The sequence below is a fragment of the Lepidochelys olivacea genome (assembly GCF_965140295.1).
Source record: "Lepidochelys olivacea isolate rLepOli2 genome assembly, chromosome: 16".
NCBI classification, from domain to species: Eukaryota; Metazoa; Chordata; order Testudines; family Cheloniidae; genus Lepidochelys; species Lepidochelys olivacea.
Window position 1 is genome coordinate 3535158 of NC_140426.1, and position 17058 is coordinate 3552215.

The following is a 17058-nucleotide window of genomic DNA, read 5'->3' on the forward strand; positions in this document are numbered from 1 at the left end:
CCTAGCAACGGGTGGAAGCAAGAAATCTATTCCCTCATTTCCCCAAAGGCTTGAATGTTAGTTCTGCTCTTGCCCTGCACTGTAGGGATTCCTGGTGTGAATTAATGCTGCAATATCATCGTGCTGCCTCGCAGTTCAGTCTAAACCAGTCTCATCCCCTTGGTATCTGAACTCCATTCTCGGGGGTTAGGGGCTCTTGTCTCTTGTGCAGCTGCTGATGTGATGCTGCCACTGAAAGAAATGTTGAGACATTTCAGGCAATCTGGCCGGCTAATGCAGAGGAATCATAGAATCATAGAATATCCGGGTTGGAAGGGACCTCAGGAGGACATCTAGTCCAACCCCCTACCCAGAGCGGGACCAATCCCCAACTAAATCATCCCAGCCAGGGCTTTGTCAAGCCTGACCTTAAAAACTTCTAAGGAAGGAGATTCCACCACCTCACTAGGCAACGCATTCCAGTGTTTCACCACCCTCCTAGTGAAAAAGTTTTTCCTAATATCCAACCGAAACCTCCCCCACTGCAACTTGAGACCATTACTCCTTGTCCTGTCCTCTTCTACCACTGAGAATAGTCTAGAACCATCCTCTCTGGAACCACCTCTCAGGTAGTTGAAAGCAGCTATCAAATCCCCCCTCATTCTTCTCTTCTGCAGGCTAAACAATCCCAGTTCCCTCAGCCTCTCCTCATAAGTCATGTGTTCCAGACCCCTAATCATTTTTGTTGCCCTTCGCTGGACTCTTTCCAATTTATCCACATCCTTCTTGTAATGTGGGGCCCAAAACTGGACACAGTACTCCAGATGAGGCCTCACCAATGTCGAATAGAGGGGAATGATCATGTCCCTCGATCTGCTGGCAATGCCCCTACTTATACATCCCCAAATGCCGTTGGCCTTCTTGGCAACAAGGGCACACTGTTGACTCATATCCAGCTTCTCGTCCACTGTCACCCCTAGGTCCTTTTCCGCAGAACTGCTGCCTAGCCATTCGGTCCCTAGTCTGTAGCTGTGCATTGGGTTCTTCCATCCTAAGTGCAGGACCCTGCACTTATCCTTATTGAACCTCATCAGATTTCTTTTGGCCCAATCCTCCAATTTGTCTAGGTCCCTCTGTATCCTATCCCTACCCTCCAGTATATCTACCACTCCTCCCAGTTTAGTATCATTCGCAAATTTGCTGAGAGTGCAATCCACACCATCCTCCAGATCATTTATGAAGATATTGAACAAAACCGGCCCCAGGACCGACCCCTGAGGCACTCCACTTGACACCAGCTGCCAACTAGACATGGAGCCATTGATCACTACCCATTGAGCCCGATGATCTAGCCAACTTTCTACCCACCTTATAGTGCATTCATCCAGCTCATACTTCTTTAACTTGCTGACAAGAATACTGTGGGAGACTGTGTCAAAAGCTTTGCTAAAGTCAAGAAACAATACATCCACTGCTTTCCCTTCATCCACAGAACCAGTAATCTCATCATAGAAGCCGATTAGATTAGTCAGGCATGACCTTCCCTTGGTGAATCCATGCTGACTGTTCCTGATCACTTTCCTCTCATGTAAGTGCTTCAGGATTGATTCTTTGAGGACCTGCTCCATGATTTTTCCGGGGACTGAAGTGAAGCTGACTGGCCGGTAGTTCCCAGGATCCTCCTCCTTCCCTTTTTTAAAGATGGGCCCTACTTTTTCCAGTCATCCGGGACTTCCCCCGTTCGCCACGAGTTTTCAAAGATAATGGCCAATGGCTCTGCAATCACAGCCGCCAGTTCCTTTAGCACTCTCGGATGCAACTCGTCCGGCCCCATGGACTTGTGCACGTCCAGCTTTTCTAAATAGTCCCTAACCACCTCTTTCTCCACAGAGGGCTGGCCATCTATTCCCCATGTTGTGATGCCCAGCGCAGCAGTCTGGGAGCTGACCTTGTTCATGAAGACAGAGGCAAAAAAAGCATTGAGTACATTAGCTTTTTCCACATCCTCTGTTACTAGGTTGCCTCCCTCATTCAGTAAGGGGCCCACACTTTCCTTGGCTTTCTTCTTGTTGCCAACATACCTGAAGAAACCGTTCTTGTTACTCTTAACATCTCTCGCTAGCTGCAGCTCATGGTGTGATTTGGCCCTCCAGATTTCATTCCTACATGCCCGAGCAATATTTTTATACTCTTCCCTGGTCATATGTCCAACCTTCCACTTCTTGTAAGCTTCTTTTTTATGTTTAAGATCCGCTAGGATTTCACCGTTAAGCCAAGCTGGTCACCTGCCATATTTACTATTCTTTCGACACATCGGGATGGTTTGTCCCTGTAACCTCAACAGGGATTCCTTGAAATACAGCCAGCTGTCCTAGACTCCTTTCCCCTTCATGTTAGTCCCCCAGGGGATCCTACCCATCCGTTCCCTGAGGACATCATTGCCAATTCAGACAACATCACCCCTAAATAATTCCCTATGCCTGTGACCATCCTCCAATTTTCACCGTACAGTAGCAACAACTGCACTGACTAGAGTCATTTTGTGGGGGTTAATAATTAAATGGATCCATCAGCTGCAATTTAGGTCATCTGCTTATAGCAACTGGTCATTAAACTCCAGGAAGCACTGCACCGCTGTTGTTTTTTGGTTAGATTGATATTTACAACTCTCAGTTTACACTGCAACTCTCAGATTGGGTGGATTATGACCTGCTTTAAGAAAAGGAGAACTTCATGCTTATAAACAAAAAGTTTACCCTGCCAGATGAGCCTTGGAGTCTGAAATCCACTCTCTAATTACCAAGCAAGGATAGCAGACACTTCCTGGATGCCACTGCTCCTCAACCTGACATACTGGAACTATTCTTAGGAGTGAAAGTATAGCTCAATCCTCCTGTTCACTCTCTCTGCTGAGGCTGGGGACCGGTGGGGGCAATTAATGTCTTTTGTGATGTGGACACCTGTTTACCGGGAAGTAGATGGAGACTAGCAGTTCCCTTCATCCAGGCTATTCCAGGACCTGTTGTCAGATGGTATTGACTGTTTTCCTGGTTTGAATCTGAACCAGTGACCTCAAGCTGAAAGCCTCCATAGCATAATGACAGTCCATCACACTACCAGTCCCTGAGGCATCTACTCAGTAGGAGCTCTTCATCTAATCGTGGGATAGGCAGGAATTCAGGACCCCACCTGATGGCTGTGGGTTTAAGGATCACAAACAGATATAAACTGTTTAAGATCTGTGCTCCATTTTGCATTGGTTTCTGTCTGTGTGTCTGGGACAAGCAGACTCAATGCTCAGTAATGATTTTGTTCAAGCTCTTCGTCATTAGCAATGATGTGGAGATTGATGTCCTGTTGCAAGGGAGCTGGGAAAAAAGCAGCCATTGGTTGATGCAGGATAGTTTATACACAGAGGGGGCCAAATGAGTTCTGGGGTGTCTTGGGTGCCTCCAGTCTTCCTATCGAATGTTCCATTTGAATTCTAAAGGGGGGACAATCCAGATATACATGGCCTAGAGCTGGTGACATTGCTTCCCAGTTTTCCTATCTCAAGAGGCATCTGTCTCCCTAGGATAGCTTCCCTTCAGAGTAACACATTAGGCAAACACATTGGAGAAGGTACAGTCCAGTCCATAAAGTACATGGCAGTTACATGTGCACAAACCGACACACATGCACAAACATCTCTAGTGTCCCATTTAGCACAGGGCACAGTACTGGTGAGGCTCATGTGTATTTCAAGCTCAGCTGGTCTTTCACATTACTACAGAAGGTAAAAGATAATTTCTATTGGCATGGAAGAAGTAGCAAATTGTGTTCAGGATTCTTTCCTATGAATGGAAAGAAATTGCCAGCCTTCAAGCATATTTGGTTGTTGAGAAGAAGTGCAGTGGGAGACTGTTTTGGAAGATGTCCCCATCACTAACTACATCTGTGTGAAACCCATTTATGTCTGGTGGACACTCAGTGTTAGCTCTGTCTCTTCCAGGTGATGTTCCCATACGGACCTGGTTCCCCAAGGAGAACCTCTTCAGTTTTCAAACTGCTACTACAACTGTGCAAGCGTAAGTGGAATGGCTGTTGCTGCACCGATCTTTTTTCTCATAGTTAGGGTGGGCCCGTGCACGACAGCGTCGGAGGGTGTCGAAGCTTCAGACAGCCAAGTTCTGTGGCTGGCACAATGGTGTGTTTGTGTGGGCAGGGCGGTGAGTGTGGAGCTAGACCATAACGCAGTCCTTTTTTTTCTCCCGTCTTCCCTTACTTGCTTATTCAGGCTCGTTCACTACTTCAGTCACTCATTCGCTCTCCCTTGTTTACTCAGGTTAGGTCTACGTTAGATCTACTATACTAGGTCTACTATAGCACCCGTCGGCATAATTACTCCACCTTGGCCAGAGGCAGAAGCTAGGTTTGGGGGAGGGTGTCTTTTTCCCACTCCTGAGCAATGTAAGTTAGATTGACTTAAGTGGTAGTGTAGACGCGCCCTCTGACTCATTCATTCCCCCCTTGGTTAACTTCTTTCTTGATTAGCTCTCTAATTTATGATGTGCTTCCTCTGCTTAATGTGTGGGCAACACACCCTGGCTTGTGGCCTGTGGAGAGAGCTGTCGGTGATGTTATTCCTGCAGGAGTATCAGCCCAGGCACTTCTCAGTTGCTTCTTTTGCTGCTGCTACCTCAGCTGAGGCCATGGGACTAGGTGGCTTTTGCTCTTGTCACTGCTGGGGGAGGCCCTGGGTTCCACAGCACTGGCACGAGGCCTGCGAATGAGCAAGAGAGACAAAGACTTAAACTACCCAGAGTGGAGAGATCTGATCTGAACTAGGAGCAGCTTTGTTCCCTTCCCGCCTGCACTTGGGCTCAGGTGCCCCCAGACTATTGTGTGTTGGGAGGAAATTGCCACTGGGAGGCCGAGTAGAGCTGGAATTGGCTCCCATCAAGGCCATTGACAGGAACATTTTTCTTTCCTTAATGAAATCCCTGAAGTGTTTCCCATTAGGCTGAAATAACAAGAGTATTCCAGTGACAGTGACATGTGATGGAGAGGGAAACTGAGGGAGCCTTTTCCCCACTCTAATGCTCTTCTCCCTCTCCTCCTGCGCATTCCCCATCTTCACTGTCCCCTTCTCTTCCCTCTCCATTGCTCCCTCTTCTCTCCATTTCTCCCCCTCTCTATGTGAGGGATTGCAGCTCTCAAACCCGGTCCATAGGCAGTGCTCAGACCACGGTTGCCACCTGGCAGCTCACCAGAGCCCATGGAGAAGGGGTCTAGTGGAGCTGTAGCTCACCAAGGGCTCCAGCTACAAAGCTCCTGATTAGGGGAGATGTCCAGCGTCACCAAATGGCCTGGACACACTACTGAAGCCAGAAGGAGGCACAGGAAGTTGCCTGAGTAACTAGGTGAATCCAAAGCTAGCTACCAGCATGGACCCAGCTTACTAGCCTGTCTTCTGAGCCCTGCTTTCCCGCCAGTTCCTGCCCTCCTCATCCCAGATCCCCATCTACCCGCGGTTTCTGCTTTCCTGACTTGCTCCAGGTCCCTGCTCTTGTGCCCTAGGCCCAGCTACCAACTCCAGCTCTGACACTTGGCTTAGCTCAAGCTCATCCCCTGACTCTTACTCCAACTTCAACCCTTGGCTTGTCTTCTGACTCTGTCTCTGACAGCCTGTTCGGTTCCTGGCTCCCACCTCTATCCATTACGCCTGGCCGCCCATTATCCCAGTCCTGACAGCTTGCTCAGGCCACTATCCACTCCCCCTAGTGGGCCCAGCTGAGGATGGACCTACGGAAGTTTCTCAGACCCCCGGAGCCATCCGTGCTGCACAAGCAGGCGATCTGCCTCCGGACAGGCAACTGAGCATTGCAGGCATAGAACTTGCAGCTGGTTGCTGAGAATCAGGCCTTGTGGGAGCAAGCCCATCAACTCCAAGCAGAGAATCCTGTGCTTCGGGGTCCCCCTGGCTGTGCTGTCACCCAGGCTGGGACCTGCTCTTCCACTGCCTGAGTGCTTTGATGGGAACTGCTCCAAATCTCGAGGCTTCCTGAACTTCATGAGCTCTTGTTCTTGCTTCATCCGCAGACATACTCTTCTGACAAGGCCAAGGTGGGCCAGGTGGTCAGCCTGCTGACTGGGGAGGCGTTGGATTGGGCCTCCACCCTGTTGGTAGCCAGCAGTCCTCTGTCAAACTGGGATGCCCTCCAGTAGGCAATATCAACCATTTTTGACAGCTCCAACCACACCTCCCCTCCCCTTTGGATTCTGCTCTGCCAGTTGAATGCATGCAAGTAGAGTTACAGAATCATAGGACTGGAAGTGACCTCCAGAGATCATCTAGTCCAGTCCCTTGCACTCATGGCAGGACTAAGTATTCTCTAGACCAAGTAGACCTGGTGCACTGGCAACTCACCCCTGAAGAGAGGCATGGCAAGTGATGCCACTGTGTCAAGCTGGGCCATGCTATCTCCAGTTGCCCCATGAGGAACCGAGACTGAAGCAATCTGTGAAACAAGCCAGCCCAGGCTAAGTGAAGATGGCTAGCTTGGGCACCTGGCAGAATGGTCCCCTGATCCCTGAACTGGGGTCCTGACAGGAATGTGTGCTGGCTCCTGGCGCCTGGCACTGTACCCACAAGTACCACGTGAGTTACAAATCCCGCGACACCCTCAACCACTTCCTCTGCTGTGGGCCCTCTTTGACTTGGGTGCAGCAGACAACTTTATCAATGCAGAAGCCGCCAGGTCACTACAGATTGCCCTGTGGTCCAGACCTAGTAGCAATAACTGACAGGTCCGTCTTATCCTCCATGCCAGTGGCCACCGAAACTGTCCCTCTCGAAGTTCCTATCCACAGGCATTGAGAGATCTTACCGTTCAGTGCCATCCATTCCCAGCACTTCCCTCTGATCCTGGGCATCTCATGGCTGGCTCTCCACAACCCCCTTATCCACTGGCATGAACTAAAAGTCAGCTTTCTCTCAGAATTCTACCAGCAGCACTGCTTGACCGCAGGAAATGGGCAGCAAACAGAACTTTCCCTGCGGATCCCAGTCCTTAACTCCAACCCAAATACAGTGATTACAATGAGAAAAAAAGACGCAGACACCTTTCTCCAGCACAGAGACTGTGATTGCCCAGGGTAAGAGTTCTGTTCAGGCATACACATGCCAAGTCTGAACTCTAACCATATGCTCTGCACAGCTATCTTTTAGGAGAACCTAGCCGTGGGTTTATTCATAAATCCACCTCATGCATTTAAAAGGTGGTCGCTTCTGACGAGGCATGGATTATTGGAGGCTGAATCCGTTTATTATTAGAAACCAATCTCCATTACCACTGATCCCCAAGCTAATGGACTACATGAGCACTGCTTGGGTGTACACAAAGCTAGGCCTCTGGGGAGAATATAATCTGGCATATGTTAGAGCTGGGAATGAATGGAAGACTGCCTTTCAAATCTGTTATAGTCACTTTGACTATCTCGTGGTGCCCTGTGGTTTGACAAGCATGCCTGCGATGTTCCAACATTTTATTAATGACGTACTCCAGGACATTCTGGGCCAATGTGTGGTAGCTCACCTGGATGACACACACATTTTTTCAGACAATGCTGAACAACACATCATGTACATCTGTTCCATCCTGAAGAGGCTGCACTAACATGGCCTCTATGCTAAACTAGAAAATTGCACTTTGATAGTCCCCCCAAAGAATTCCAGGGGTTCATCCAATCCCCCACTGATACTGAAATGGACCTGTTCAAGGTAAAGGCAGTCTTCGCATGGGCAGCACATGGTACATTTGAGTCCTACGGTGTTTTCTGGGGCTGTAAACATCTATTGGCAGTTCATCCCAAGGTTTTCAAATGGATTGCCCCTTTCATGACTCTGCTCTGCAAAAACACTAGGTTCCTCTGGTCTCCCGAGGCCCAGCAGGCCTTTGAGCAATTAAAACTCGCATTTACCATCACTCATTTATTGGTCAACCCTGATACCGCGCAAGCCATCATAATAGAAATGATGCTTCCAACCTGGCCATAGGAGCAGTGCTATCCCAAAGACATGGTCCTCAACTTTCAGTCCAGGAAAGTCACACATGGAGCAAAATTATGAAATTTTGGAGAAAGAAATCTTGGTAGGTCAGTCTGCCTTTGAAGAGTGGCACCACTTATCTAGAAGGGGACCGGTACCCTGTCCAGGTGTACACTGATCATAAGAACCTGGACTATTTGCAGAGGGCTAAGGCCCTCTACCAACAACGTCAGTGGGCCTTATTCTTTTTGTGCTTCTGTAATCTCCTATTGTACAGGACCCAAAAATAGCAAGGTCAATGCCCTGTCCCAGAAGGGAAAATGTTATACTGATCCAAAGGGCTCAAACCCTAAAACTTCCTGCATCCTCAAATCTCATAACTTTCTGTGCCTGGCTCCCCGCCAAGACCTGTTTAACCCTCACACAATCAGGGTCAGCCATAATTAGGGAACCCCACAATGTCCAAGGTGGGGTAACTTATGTGAAAGGTCATATATACATTCCCCCTGGACCTCTGAGGACTACAACCCTACAAGCATGTGACAACTCGCATCCACTCCAAGATACCACACAATAATCCCCTCAGACTCTTTCAACCCTCGAGACTCCACCTGGCCCCTAAAAGTCATTGCCCCAGATTTTGCAGTAGAACTACCAGGGTCCAGTGGGTTCATGACTGTTCCAATAGTCATGGACTACTTCACAAAGATGGCTCCTTTTGTCCCCTGCATTGGTCTACCGTTTCCCAGGAAGCCTCCCAGCTCTGGGTGGATCAAGTTGTCTGCCTCCAGGGCCTCCCAGAGCACATCATCTCTAACCATGGTACTCAATTTATTTCCTGCTTCTGGCAAGAAGCTCTCCAGATTTTGGGCATCTGCTCCTGTCTCTCCTCTGCCCATCACCCCCAGACAACTGTCAAACAGAACCAACCAGATCCTGAAGCAGTATCTTCAATGCTACATAAACTTCCACCGGAATGTCTGGTCCTTGCTGAAATGCTGTTATGTTCAGAGTTCACGTACATAATGCAGAACACCGCTCTAGAGAACAAAGCCCTTTATTTTCAAACTGTGGGTTCCACCCTCAGTTTTACCTGGAGCTACCACAACTTCTCAAACCCAGCAACCCTGGATTGGGTACAACAGAAATGTCAAACCCAAGATTACCTAAATGTTCACCTGGAAGATGCCAAGAGCTACAAATAATATGGGACTGTTGATGACAGGAGGGCCTGTGTTTTCAGTAGGCCAGAGGATGTGGCTCTTAATGAAAAACCTGCACACGGAAGGCTATCTAGAAAATTGGACTTCCACTTCCTTGGCTTTTACTGAGCTCACCTGCAAATTAATCCAGTCACATCACTCAATTTAACACATTCCCTCTGAATACACCTAGTTTCCTGTATCTCTTCTGAAACCCTACATTCAGGACCCATTCCCTCATCGATCCTCACTCTACGCGCCCCCCCCCCATACGTGTTCAATGCCACTATGAGTATATTGTCCACGAGATGCTTGAGGCCAGAATCAGATGTGGGGAGACTCTGGTATCTTGTGGACTGGAAAGGCTGCAATCCTGAAGAAAGTTCCTGGGAACTGGCGGAGAACATCCATGCCCCTGACCTGGTCAATACCTTCCACAAAAATTGCCCCTGGAAACCTGTCTCACTGCTACCTGGGGTGGGCGAGGGGCCATGTGAGGGATCATGGGTTTTGAATGCAGGCTGCGCTCAGAGTACTGCTGCAACTCAGCATCTCACTGGAAAAGGGTCTAGTGGAGCTGGAGCTCTAGCTCACCAAGGGCTCCACCTACAAAGCTCCTGTTTGGGAGGAGATGTCCAGCCCCACCGATTGGCCTGGATGCTCTACACTAACCAGGAGGAGGCACAGGAAGATGTCTGAGCAACTAGGTGAATTCCTGGCTGGCTGCCAGTCGCTACAACTCTACCTATTGGCCTAACTCCTGAGCCTGCCTTCCTGGCTGTTCCTGATTCCTGCCGTCCTTATCCCACATCTGCATTTCCCCCTGGTTCCTGCTTTCATGCCTCGCTCCAGGTCCCTGCTCCTATGCCACACCCCTGGCTCCCAACCCTGGCTCCAACCCTTGGCTTGACCCCGATTATGGCTCTGGCTCTGATCCCTGACTCCCAACTCTAATCATTAAGCATGCCTGCCCATGCCCCGTCCTTGCACCCTGATCCTTTCTCCACCTCGGTACTGAGGGGTTAATTCCAGCTCTGAAAAGAAGCCATTTCCTGGGATGTTCCTGAAGCCACATTAGAAATGTCAGGGGCCAGCTCTCTGATGGCAGGTAGATGCCCAAGGAAGTGGTGAGGAGTAGGGTCAGTACAGGAGGAACGAGTTGCTGAGGTATGGAAGAGGTCTGGACCAGAGAACAGTTTTCACCCACCACCTGAACTGGGCCCTGCATCGTTTGCCTGGCATATGAGCCTACACAGCGGAAACACTTCCTGATCAGAGCTGGTTGGCAGGTTCTGGTTAAGAGCCGTGGGTGGGTTCAGATTGCATTTTTTGGCATGCTAGACTCATCCCAGGGGATGAGTATGAGCTTCTTCATTCTGTGTCTGCCACCTTTGCTATGCTCCTGTCCTCATACAGCTTCTTTGCCCTTCTCGTCCTTCATGACCCTTCTAAAGGCTGAGAAGGCAGGGCACGTGGAACCCCTCAGCACCACCTGCCATCTAATGCTGCTGCCACAGGCAGGCTGGGCATGTTAGAAATAGCTTAGATAGATAGGTAGATAGATAGAGATAGGCAGGTTTAAGGAGCCCCAGTGTGCTGTCTTAGAGGCTAATTTCATGGATTCTCACTTCACTGTTTGCAAATAGCAATTGATAAATATTTGCAATAAGCTGTTTTTCACAGACTTACTCTAATAAACCAAAATGCCCACAAAGCAAGCAGGCATTTCCTCTGCCCCTGGGAGCATCCTCCACTGTCTCCAGTCATCTTCGCTACGTGACATGGGAATGGTTAGACTTCTGAGAGTCAGAAGGGACCCCTCCGAGCTTTTCTGAAAACAGAACCCTAGAAATGGAGCTGTGAGAGTCTGAATCAATCATCTTTCTGTGAGGAAAGCTACTTTAAGGACCCTTTCTGGAAAGGACCCAAGGAAGCGTGGCGCTATGTTGATTAAAATGTCTGGGTATTCAACTCTGTTCCTTAAACCCAAGGAGATCCCAGAGATGTCTCTGAGTCCCCAGGCTCCATTTCCAAGGACGGTGGTGTTAGAGTAATACGCACATTGTCTGCTCCTGTAACCTGTGAGATTTATAGTACAGCCATGTTGGCCTTCCTCTGGAGAATATAAACGCTGCAAGCCAGGACATGCCTTCGTCCCTTTGTGGGGAAGCGGCCACTTGAGCCCAATGGGTCACATTCAGGTGTCACACTGGTGTAAGCACATCCTATGGGCCTTAATTTTTATTATTATTTATTGCAGGGAGGGATAGCTCAGTGGTTTGAACATTGGCCTGCTAAACCCAGGGTTGTGCGTTCAATCCTTGAGGGGGCCATATAGGGATCTGGGGCAAAAATTGGGGATTGGTCCTGCTTTGAGCAGGGGGTTGGACTAGATGACCTCCTGAGGTCCCTTCCAACCCTGGTATTCTATGATTTAATGTGTTTATTGTAGTACTGCCTAAGGACCAACCAAGAAAGGGGCCCCATTATGCTAGGTGCTGTATCGAGAGTAGCAGACAGAGCTGACAATTCTAAACACACCAGGCAGACACTGGGCAGGGAAGGGACAGAGCACACTGGCAGATTGACCCATCACATGATGGCAAATGGCATGGCAGTGCCATGGTTTATTTTTTGGTGGGTTGACATATGAGGGGATCAGTTACTGGAAAGAAAAGGGAAGAGAAGAGGCCGAGAGGGTCCTTGAGCGGAGAAGAGGGGCAGGTGTGGAGTGAAGAGACTGTGAGGGAAGGCAGTTGGAGCAAACATCCAATCAGCACAGGGCAGGGACAGTCTGGGCAAACCCACAGAAGTTCTCAGAATGTCCAAAGGTCCCTGCTTCGGCTGCTTCTGCCGGCGACTGACCAGCTGGGGGCTCTGGCTGGCTCCTCTCTGCAGCCCACATAGCGAAGGCGCGGAAGGCACCACCTGGGACTTGTTGCTCCCAGAGCATGGGGGGTTTCCCCTGCATGGTTCTGGCTCCAGGGGAATGTGGTGGTCTTGGCTGGGCCCGATTTTACTCTTCCCTGCCAGTTCAGGGGTGACTAGGTCACGTGCTGTCTCCAAGAGTCCAGATTTCACAATCAGGCTCTGACTTGGAGATCTTTTGAAGAGGCCATTTCCTCCCATCCCTCAGAAACATTTGCCCCTCTCTAATGAGGATTCAATATGCAGAATGCCCAGCAGTGGCTGAGCACTAATGCACGTCTCTTCTCTTTTCCTTTCTCTGGTTCTCCTGGGATCTCTAGCATCTCGTAAGTACAGCCTTTGTTTCTGTTTCCTTGTTTGTTGACCTCTTGGACAGAACCCCCCACCATCTCATTTTTCTCTAGGGATTCCCCTGCTTTAAGGCTGCATGGTCAGCTTGCCAGATGATTGATGGCTGCACCTGGATGCCTAAATAGAACAGATTTCAGTCACCCTCATCTCTAACATGGAGACTACAGGTCCCAGCATGCTCTGTCCTAACTTGATCCAGGCAAGAACAGGTGTTGCTATAGGTGCTAGATCTAGGGGTGCTCGGGGGAGCTGCCTCACCCTCTGGCTTGAAGTGGATTCCATCATACAGAGGGTTTACAGTTTAGTTCAGTGGCTTTCAGCACCCCCCGCCCCCTACAAATTGTTCCAGCACCCCTGGGTGTTGCGTGCTGGATCTGTAGTCTCTAAGGTCCAAATCTCCATGTTAAGAGTGAGGGCTAGTGTCAGCCATTTTGCAGGCCATACTTTGGGTATCCTTGTGCTAGCTTTGGGAGCAGCCACCTTCCCAGCCTCCTGTAATAACTGTAAATAACCAGGTTTCAGAGTAACAGCCGTGTTAGTCTGTATTCGCAAAAAGAAAAGGAGTACTTGTGGCACCTTAGAGACTAACCAATTTATTAGAGCATGAGCTTTCGTGAGCTACAGCTCACTTCATCGGATGCATCTGATGAAGTGAGCTGTAGCTCACGAAAGCTTATGCTCTAATAAATTGGTTAGTCTCTAAGGTGCCACAAGTACTCCTTTTCTTTTTGTAACTAACCAGTACACAATGGTTTGATGGTCTCCTCTCAGCCAGTCTCTGACTTCTGTGTGGTTCCATGCGGCCTGGGTCTCTTCCGCAGAGCCAGCCTGTTGTGTTGGGAGGGTCATGCCTCTCTCTCTCTGTTGTCTGGTGAGAGCTTGCTCTCTCTGTCTGTCTGTTTCATGTCATCTTCAGTTCAAAGCTGTGTAGTTGGTTAATGGCTTAAAATGGTTTCCCAGGGCATTCAGGGGCTACGCAGAGAGGAAGAGACGGAAACGAGAAAATGATTCGGCAGCTGTTATTCAGAGGTAGGGCCTGTTTTCCTGTAACCTTGCCTGGCGTTGCGTGGGCCCGTCGGGTGTCATCAGTGACGCTTGATAATGTTGAACGTGGTTGTCCCTTGTCTGTGTTGCTGTTTTAGTGAGGATGCTAGAGGTGGCCATGCTGAAAGTCTGCAGGGCAATGAGTCTGTAGTAAGCAAGTTAGCCAGTCTCCAGTCTTCTTAAAGGGACACTGTCAAGTACTTTAAGCTCCAAATCGAAACAGACAAGATCTTAAGGCTCAGATATGTAACAATGTAGGTGCATAACTTACAGATACAATGAATTATATTGCTACAGAAACTGTGTGATGATGGCCAGTTAAATGCCTAGCGAGTCATTTCCATTTACAGTTTTTGAGCTTTCTAATGTCACAAATGCACCAGCACGTGTGTATTTTTGGCAACTGGATGGGCAGGATAAGACTCTGAATTAATGACAGCTGTGAAAAACAGCCATATTCACTGCAGTTCTATTCAAAACAGAGGGAGAAAAAAAATCAATGTTTCTGCAACACAAAAGGAAGAAATTGGCAGGGAAGAGAAGGCATTTTCTAGTGTCTAAAATTTTCTTTTTTATCAGCAATGGAGAGAAATGAGAGACAATTACAGACCCTATAAATGACTAGACAGTGTTTCTTTAAAAAGGAGATGGCTGAGAGTTCTCTAGATGGCGATATTTCTGTGTTAGAAAAGAGAGAGTCATCACTGTTCACCCAGCCTGGCAGTATTTGAGCTGTGCACCAGCCATGGATGTACACAGAGGTCAGGTAATTCGGTTACTGGGCCCTACCCTGAGTAGTTAGAGGAGAGAGTAAATGGAGGGTAGAGTGATGCGGTCTTTGTGGGAGTATGCAATGCATCTCCTTACCTCCCACAGACCCTAAGGATCAGGGCAGGTTGTGGGGTCCAAGTTAGTTTGCATTCTCTCTTGTGGTGGAGAAGAGAGAGGATTTGGTTGCAATGAATAAAGTAGATTCATTACTGAGGCTGCAGGACATAGCCAGGCCCCTGTGGTTCTCTCTGGCTCTTAGTTCCCCGGCTAACTATGCTGCCTGCCCGGAACTAAGGGGTCAGTGCCATAAAGTGGGGCTCTCTATTCAATCCCAGACCCTCCTCCATCTCAGAGGCTCACTCCAGAGTCCTTTCTACTGTCAGGAGGAGGTGTAAGGATGGGAGCTCCAGCATTGCACTAACCATGAAAATGCGTCTGGTGCATGGGCAAAAACACTGCCGCGGCTGCTGGACTTGCACCTTGGCATTGTACGTCCCTGTTTACAGGGGCATGTGCAGTGGAGCCCTGGGGCTAGAGACTGCCTCAGGCAGCAACTGCAGGGGATTGGAGGGGTCCGTGGTGGTTGCACAGGTAAATGTCAGGATTGTCGGGCTTAGTCCAGAAGAGCTGGTCTGTAAAAAAGCCTTATTGAAAGCACAGGAACAAACCATCCCAATGTGCAGAAAGAATCGCAAATATGGCAGGCGACCAGCTCGGCTTAACAGAGAAATCTTCGGTGAACTTAAACTCAAAAAGGAAGCTTACAAGAAGTGGAAGTTTGGACAGATGACTAGGGAGGAGTATAAAGATATTGGTTGAGCATGCAGGGGTGTAATCAGGAAGGCCAAAGCACGCCTGGAGTTGCAGCTAGCAAGGAATGTGAAGGGGAACAAGAAGGGTTTCTACAGGTATGTTAGCAACACAAGAAAGTCAAGGAAAGTGTGGGCCCCTTACTGAATGAGGGAGGCAACCTAGTGAGAGGTGATGTGGAAAAAACGGAAGAATGCTCTTTCTGCCTTGATCTTCACAGACAAGGTCAGCTCCCAGCCTGCTGCACTGGGCAGCACAGCATGGGGAGGAGGTGAGCAGCCCTTAGTGGTGAACGAACAGGTTAAGGACTATTTAGAAAAGCTGGACATGCGCAAGTCCAGGACCGGGTGCACTGCATCCAAGAGTGCTGAGGGACCTGGCTGATGTGATTGCAGGGCCATTGGCCATTATCTTTGAAAACTCATGGTGATTGGGGGAGGTCCTGGATGATTGGAAAAAGGCAAATATAGTGCCCATCTTTAAAAAAGAGAAGGGGAATCCAGGGAACTACAGACTGGTCAGCCTCACCTCAGTCCCTGGAAAAATCATGGAGCAGGTCCTCAAGGAATCCATTTTGAAGTACTTGGAGGAGAGGAAGGTGATTGGGAACAGTCAACATGGATTCACCAAGGACAAGTCATGCCTGACCAACCTGATTGCCTTCTAAGATGAGATAACTGGCACTGCGGATATGGGGAAAGCGGTGGACGTGATATGCCTTGATTTCAGCAAAGCTTTTGATACAATCTCCCACAGTATTCTTGCCAGCAAGTTAAAGTATGGATTGGATGAACGGACTATAAGGTGGATAGAGAGCTGGCTAAATCATAGAATCATAGAATCATAGAATATCAGGGTTGGAAGGGACCCCAGAAGGTCATCTAGTCCAACCCCCTGCTCAAAGCAGGACCAATTCCCAGTTAAATCATCCCAGCCAGGGCTTTGTCAAGCCTGACCTTAAAAACCTCTAAGGAAGGAGATTCTACCACCTCCCTAGGTAACGCATTCCAGTGTTTCACCACCCTCTTAGTGAAAAAGTTTTTCCTAATATCCAATCTAAACCTCCCCCACTGCAACTTGAGACCATTACTCCTCGTTCTGTCATCTGCTACCATTGAGAACAGTCTAGAGCCATCCTCTTTGGAACCCCCTTTCAGGTAGTTGAAGGCTGCTATCAAATCCCCCCTCATTCTTCTCTTCTGCAGGCTAAACAATCCCAGCTCCCTCAGCCTCTCCTCATAACTCATGTGTTCCAGACCCCTAATCATTTTTGTTGCCCTTCGCTGGACTCTCTCCAATTTATCCACATCCTTCTTGTAGTGTGGGGCCCAAAACTGGACACAGTACTCCAGATGAGGCCTCACCAATGTCGAATAGAGGGGAACGATCACGTCCCTCGATCTGCTCGCTATGCCCCTACTTATACATCCCAAAATGCCATTGGCCTTCTTGGCAACAAGGGCACACTGCTGACTCATATCCAGCTTCTCGTCCACTGTCACCCCTAGGTCCTTTTCCGCAGAACTGCTGCCTAGCCATTCGGTCCCTAGTCTGTAGCGGTGCATTGGATTCTTCCATCCTAAGTGCAGGACCCTGCACTTATCCTTATTGAACCTCATCAGATTTCTTTTGGCCCAATCCTCCAATTTGTCTAGGTCCTTCTGTATCCTATCCCTCCCCTCCAGCGTATCTACCACTCCTCCCAGTTTACTATCATTCGCAAATTTGCTGAGAGTGCAATCCACACCATCCTCCAGATCATTTATGAAGATATTGAACAAAACCAGCCCCAGGACCGACCCTTGGGGCACTCCACTTGACACCGGCTGCCAACTAGACATGGAGCCATTGATCACTACCCGTTGAGCCCGACGATCTAGCTAGCTTTCTACCCACCTTATAGTGCATTCATCCAGCCCATACTTCCTTAACTTGCTGACAAGA

At 49.0% G+C, this 17058-nt stretch overlaps 1 protein-coding gene across 4 annotated transcripts in view; it reads left to right on the plus strand.

Moving 5' to 3' along the window:
* Nucleotides 1–17058, plus strand: part of NSMF (NMDA receptor synaptonuclear signaling and neuronal migration factor) — a 90621-nt gene that overhangs the window by 42896 nt on the left and 30667 nt on the right. For 3 of the 4 annotated variants that reach the window (XM_084650477.1, XM_084650480.1, XM_084650479.1), the window contains 2 exons: nt 3971–4046; nt 13450–13518. In XM_084650477.1, coding sequence (XP_084506603.1) covers nt 3971–4046; nt 13450–13518 — 145 coding nt within the window. The remainder of the gene's footprint in view (nt 1–3970; nt 4047–13449; nt 13519–17058) is intronic. The other variant, XM_084650478.1, reaches the window with a different exon arrangement.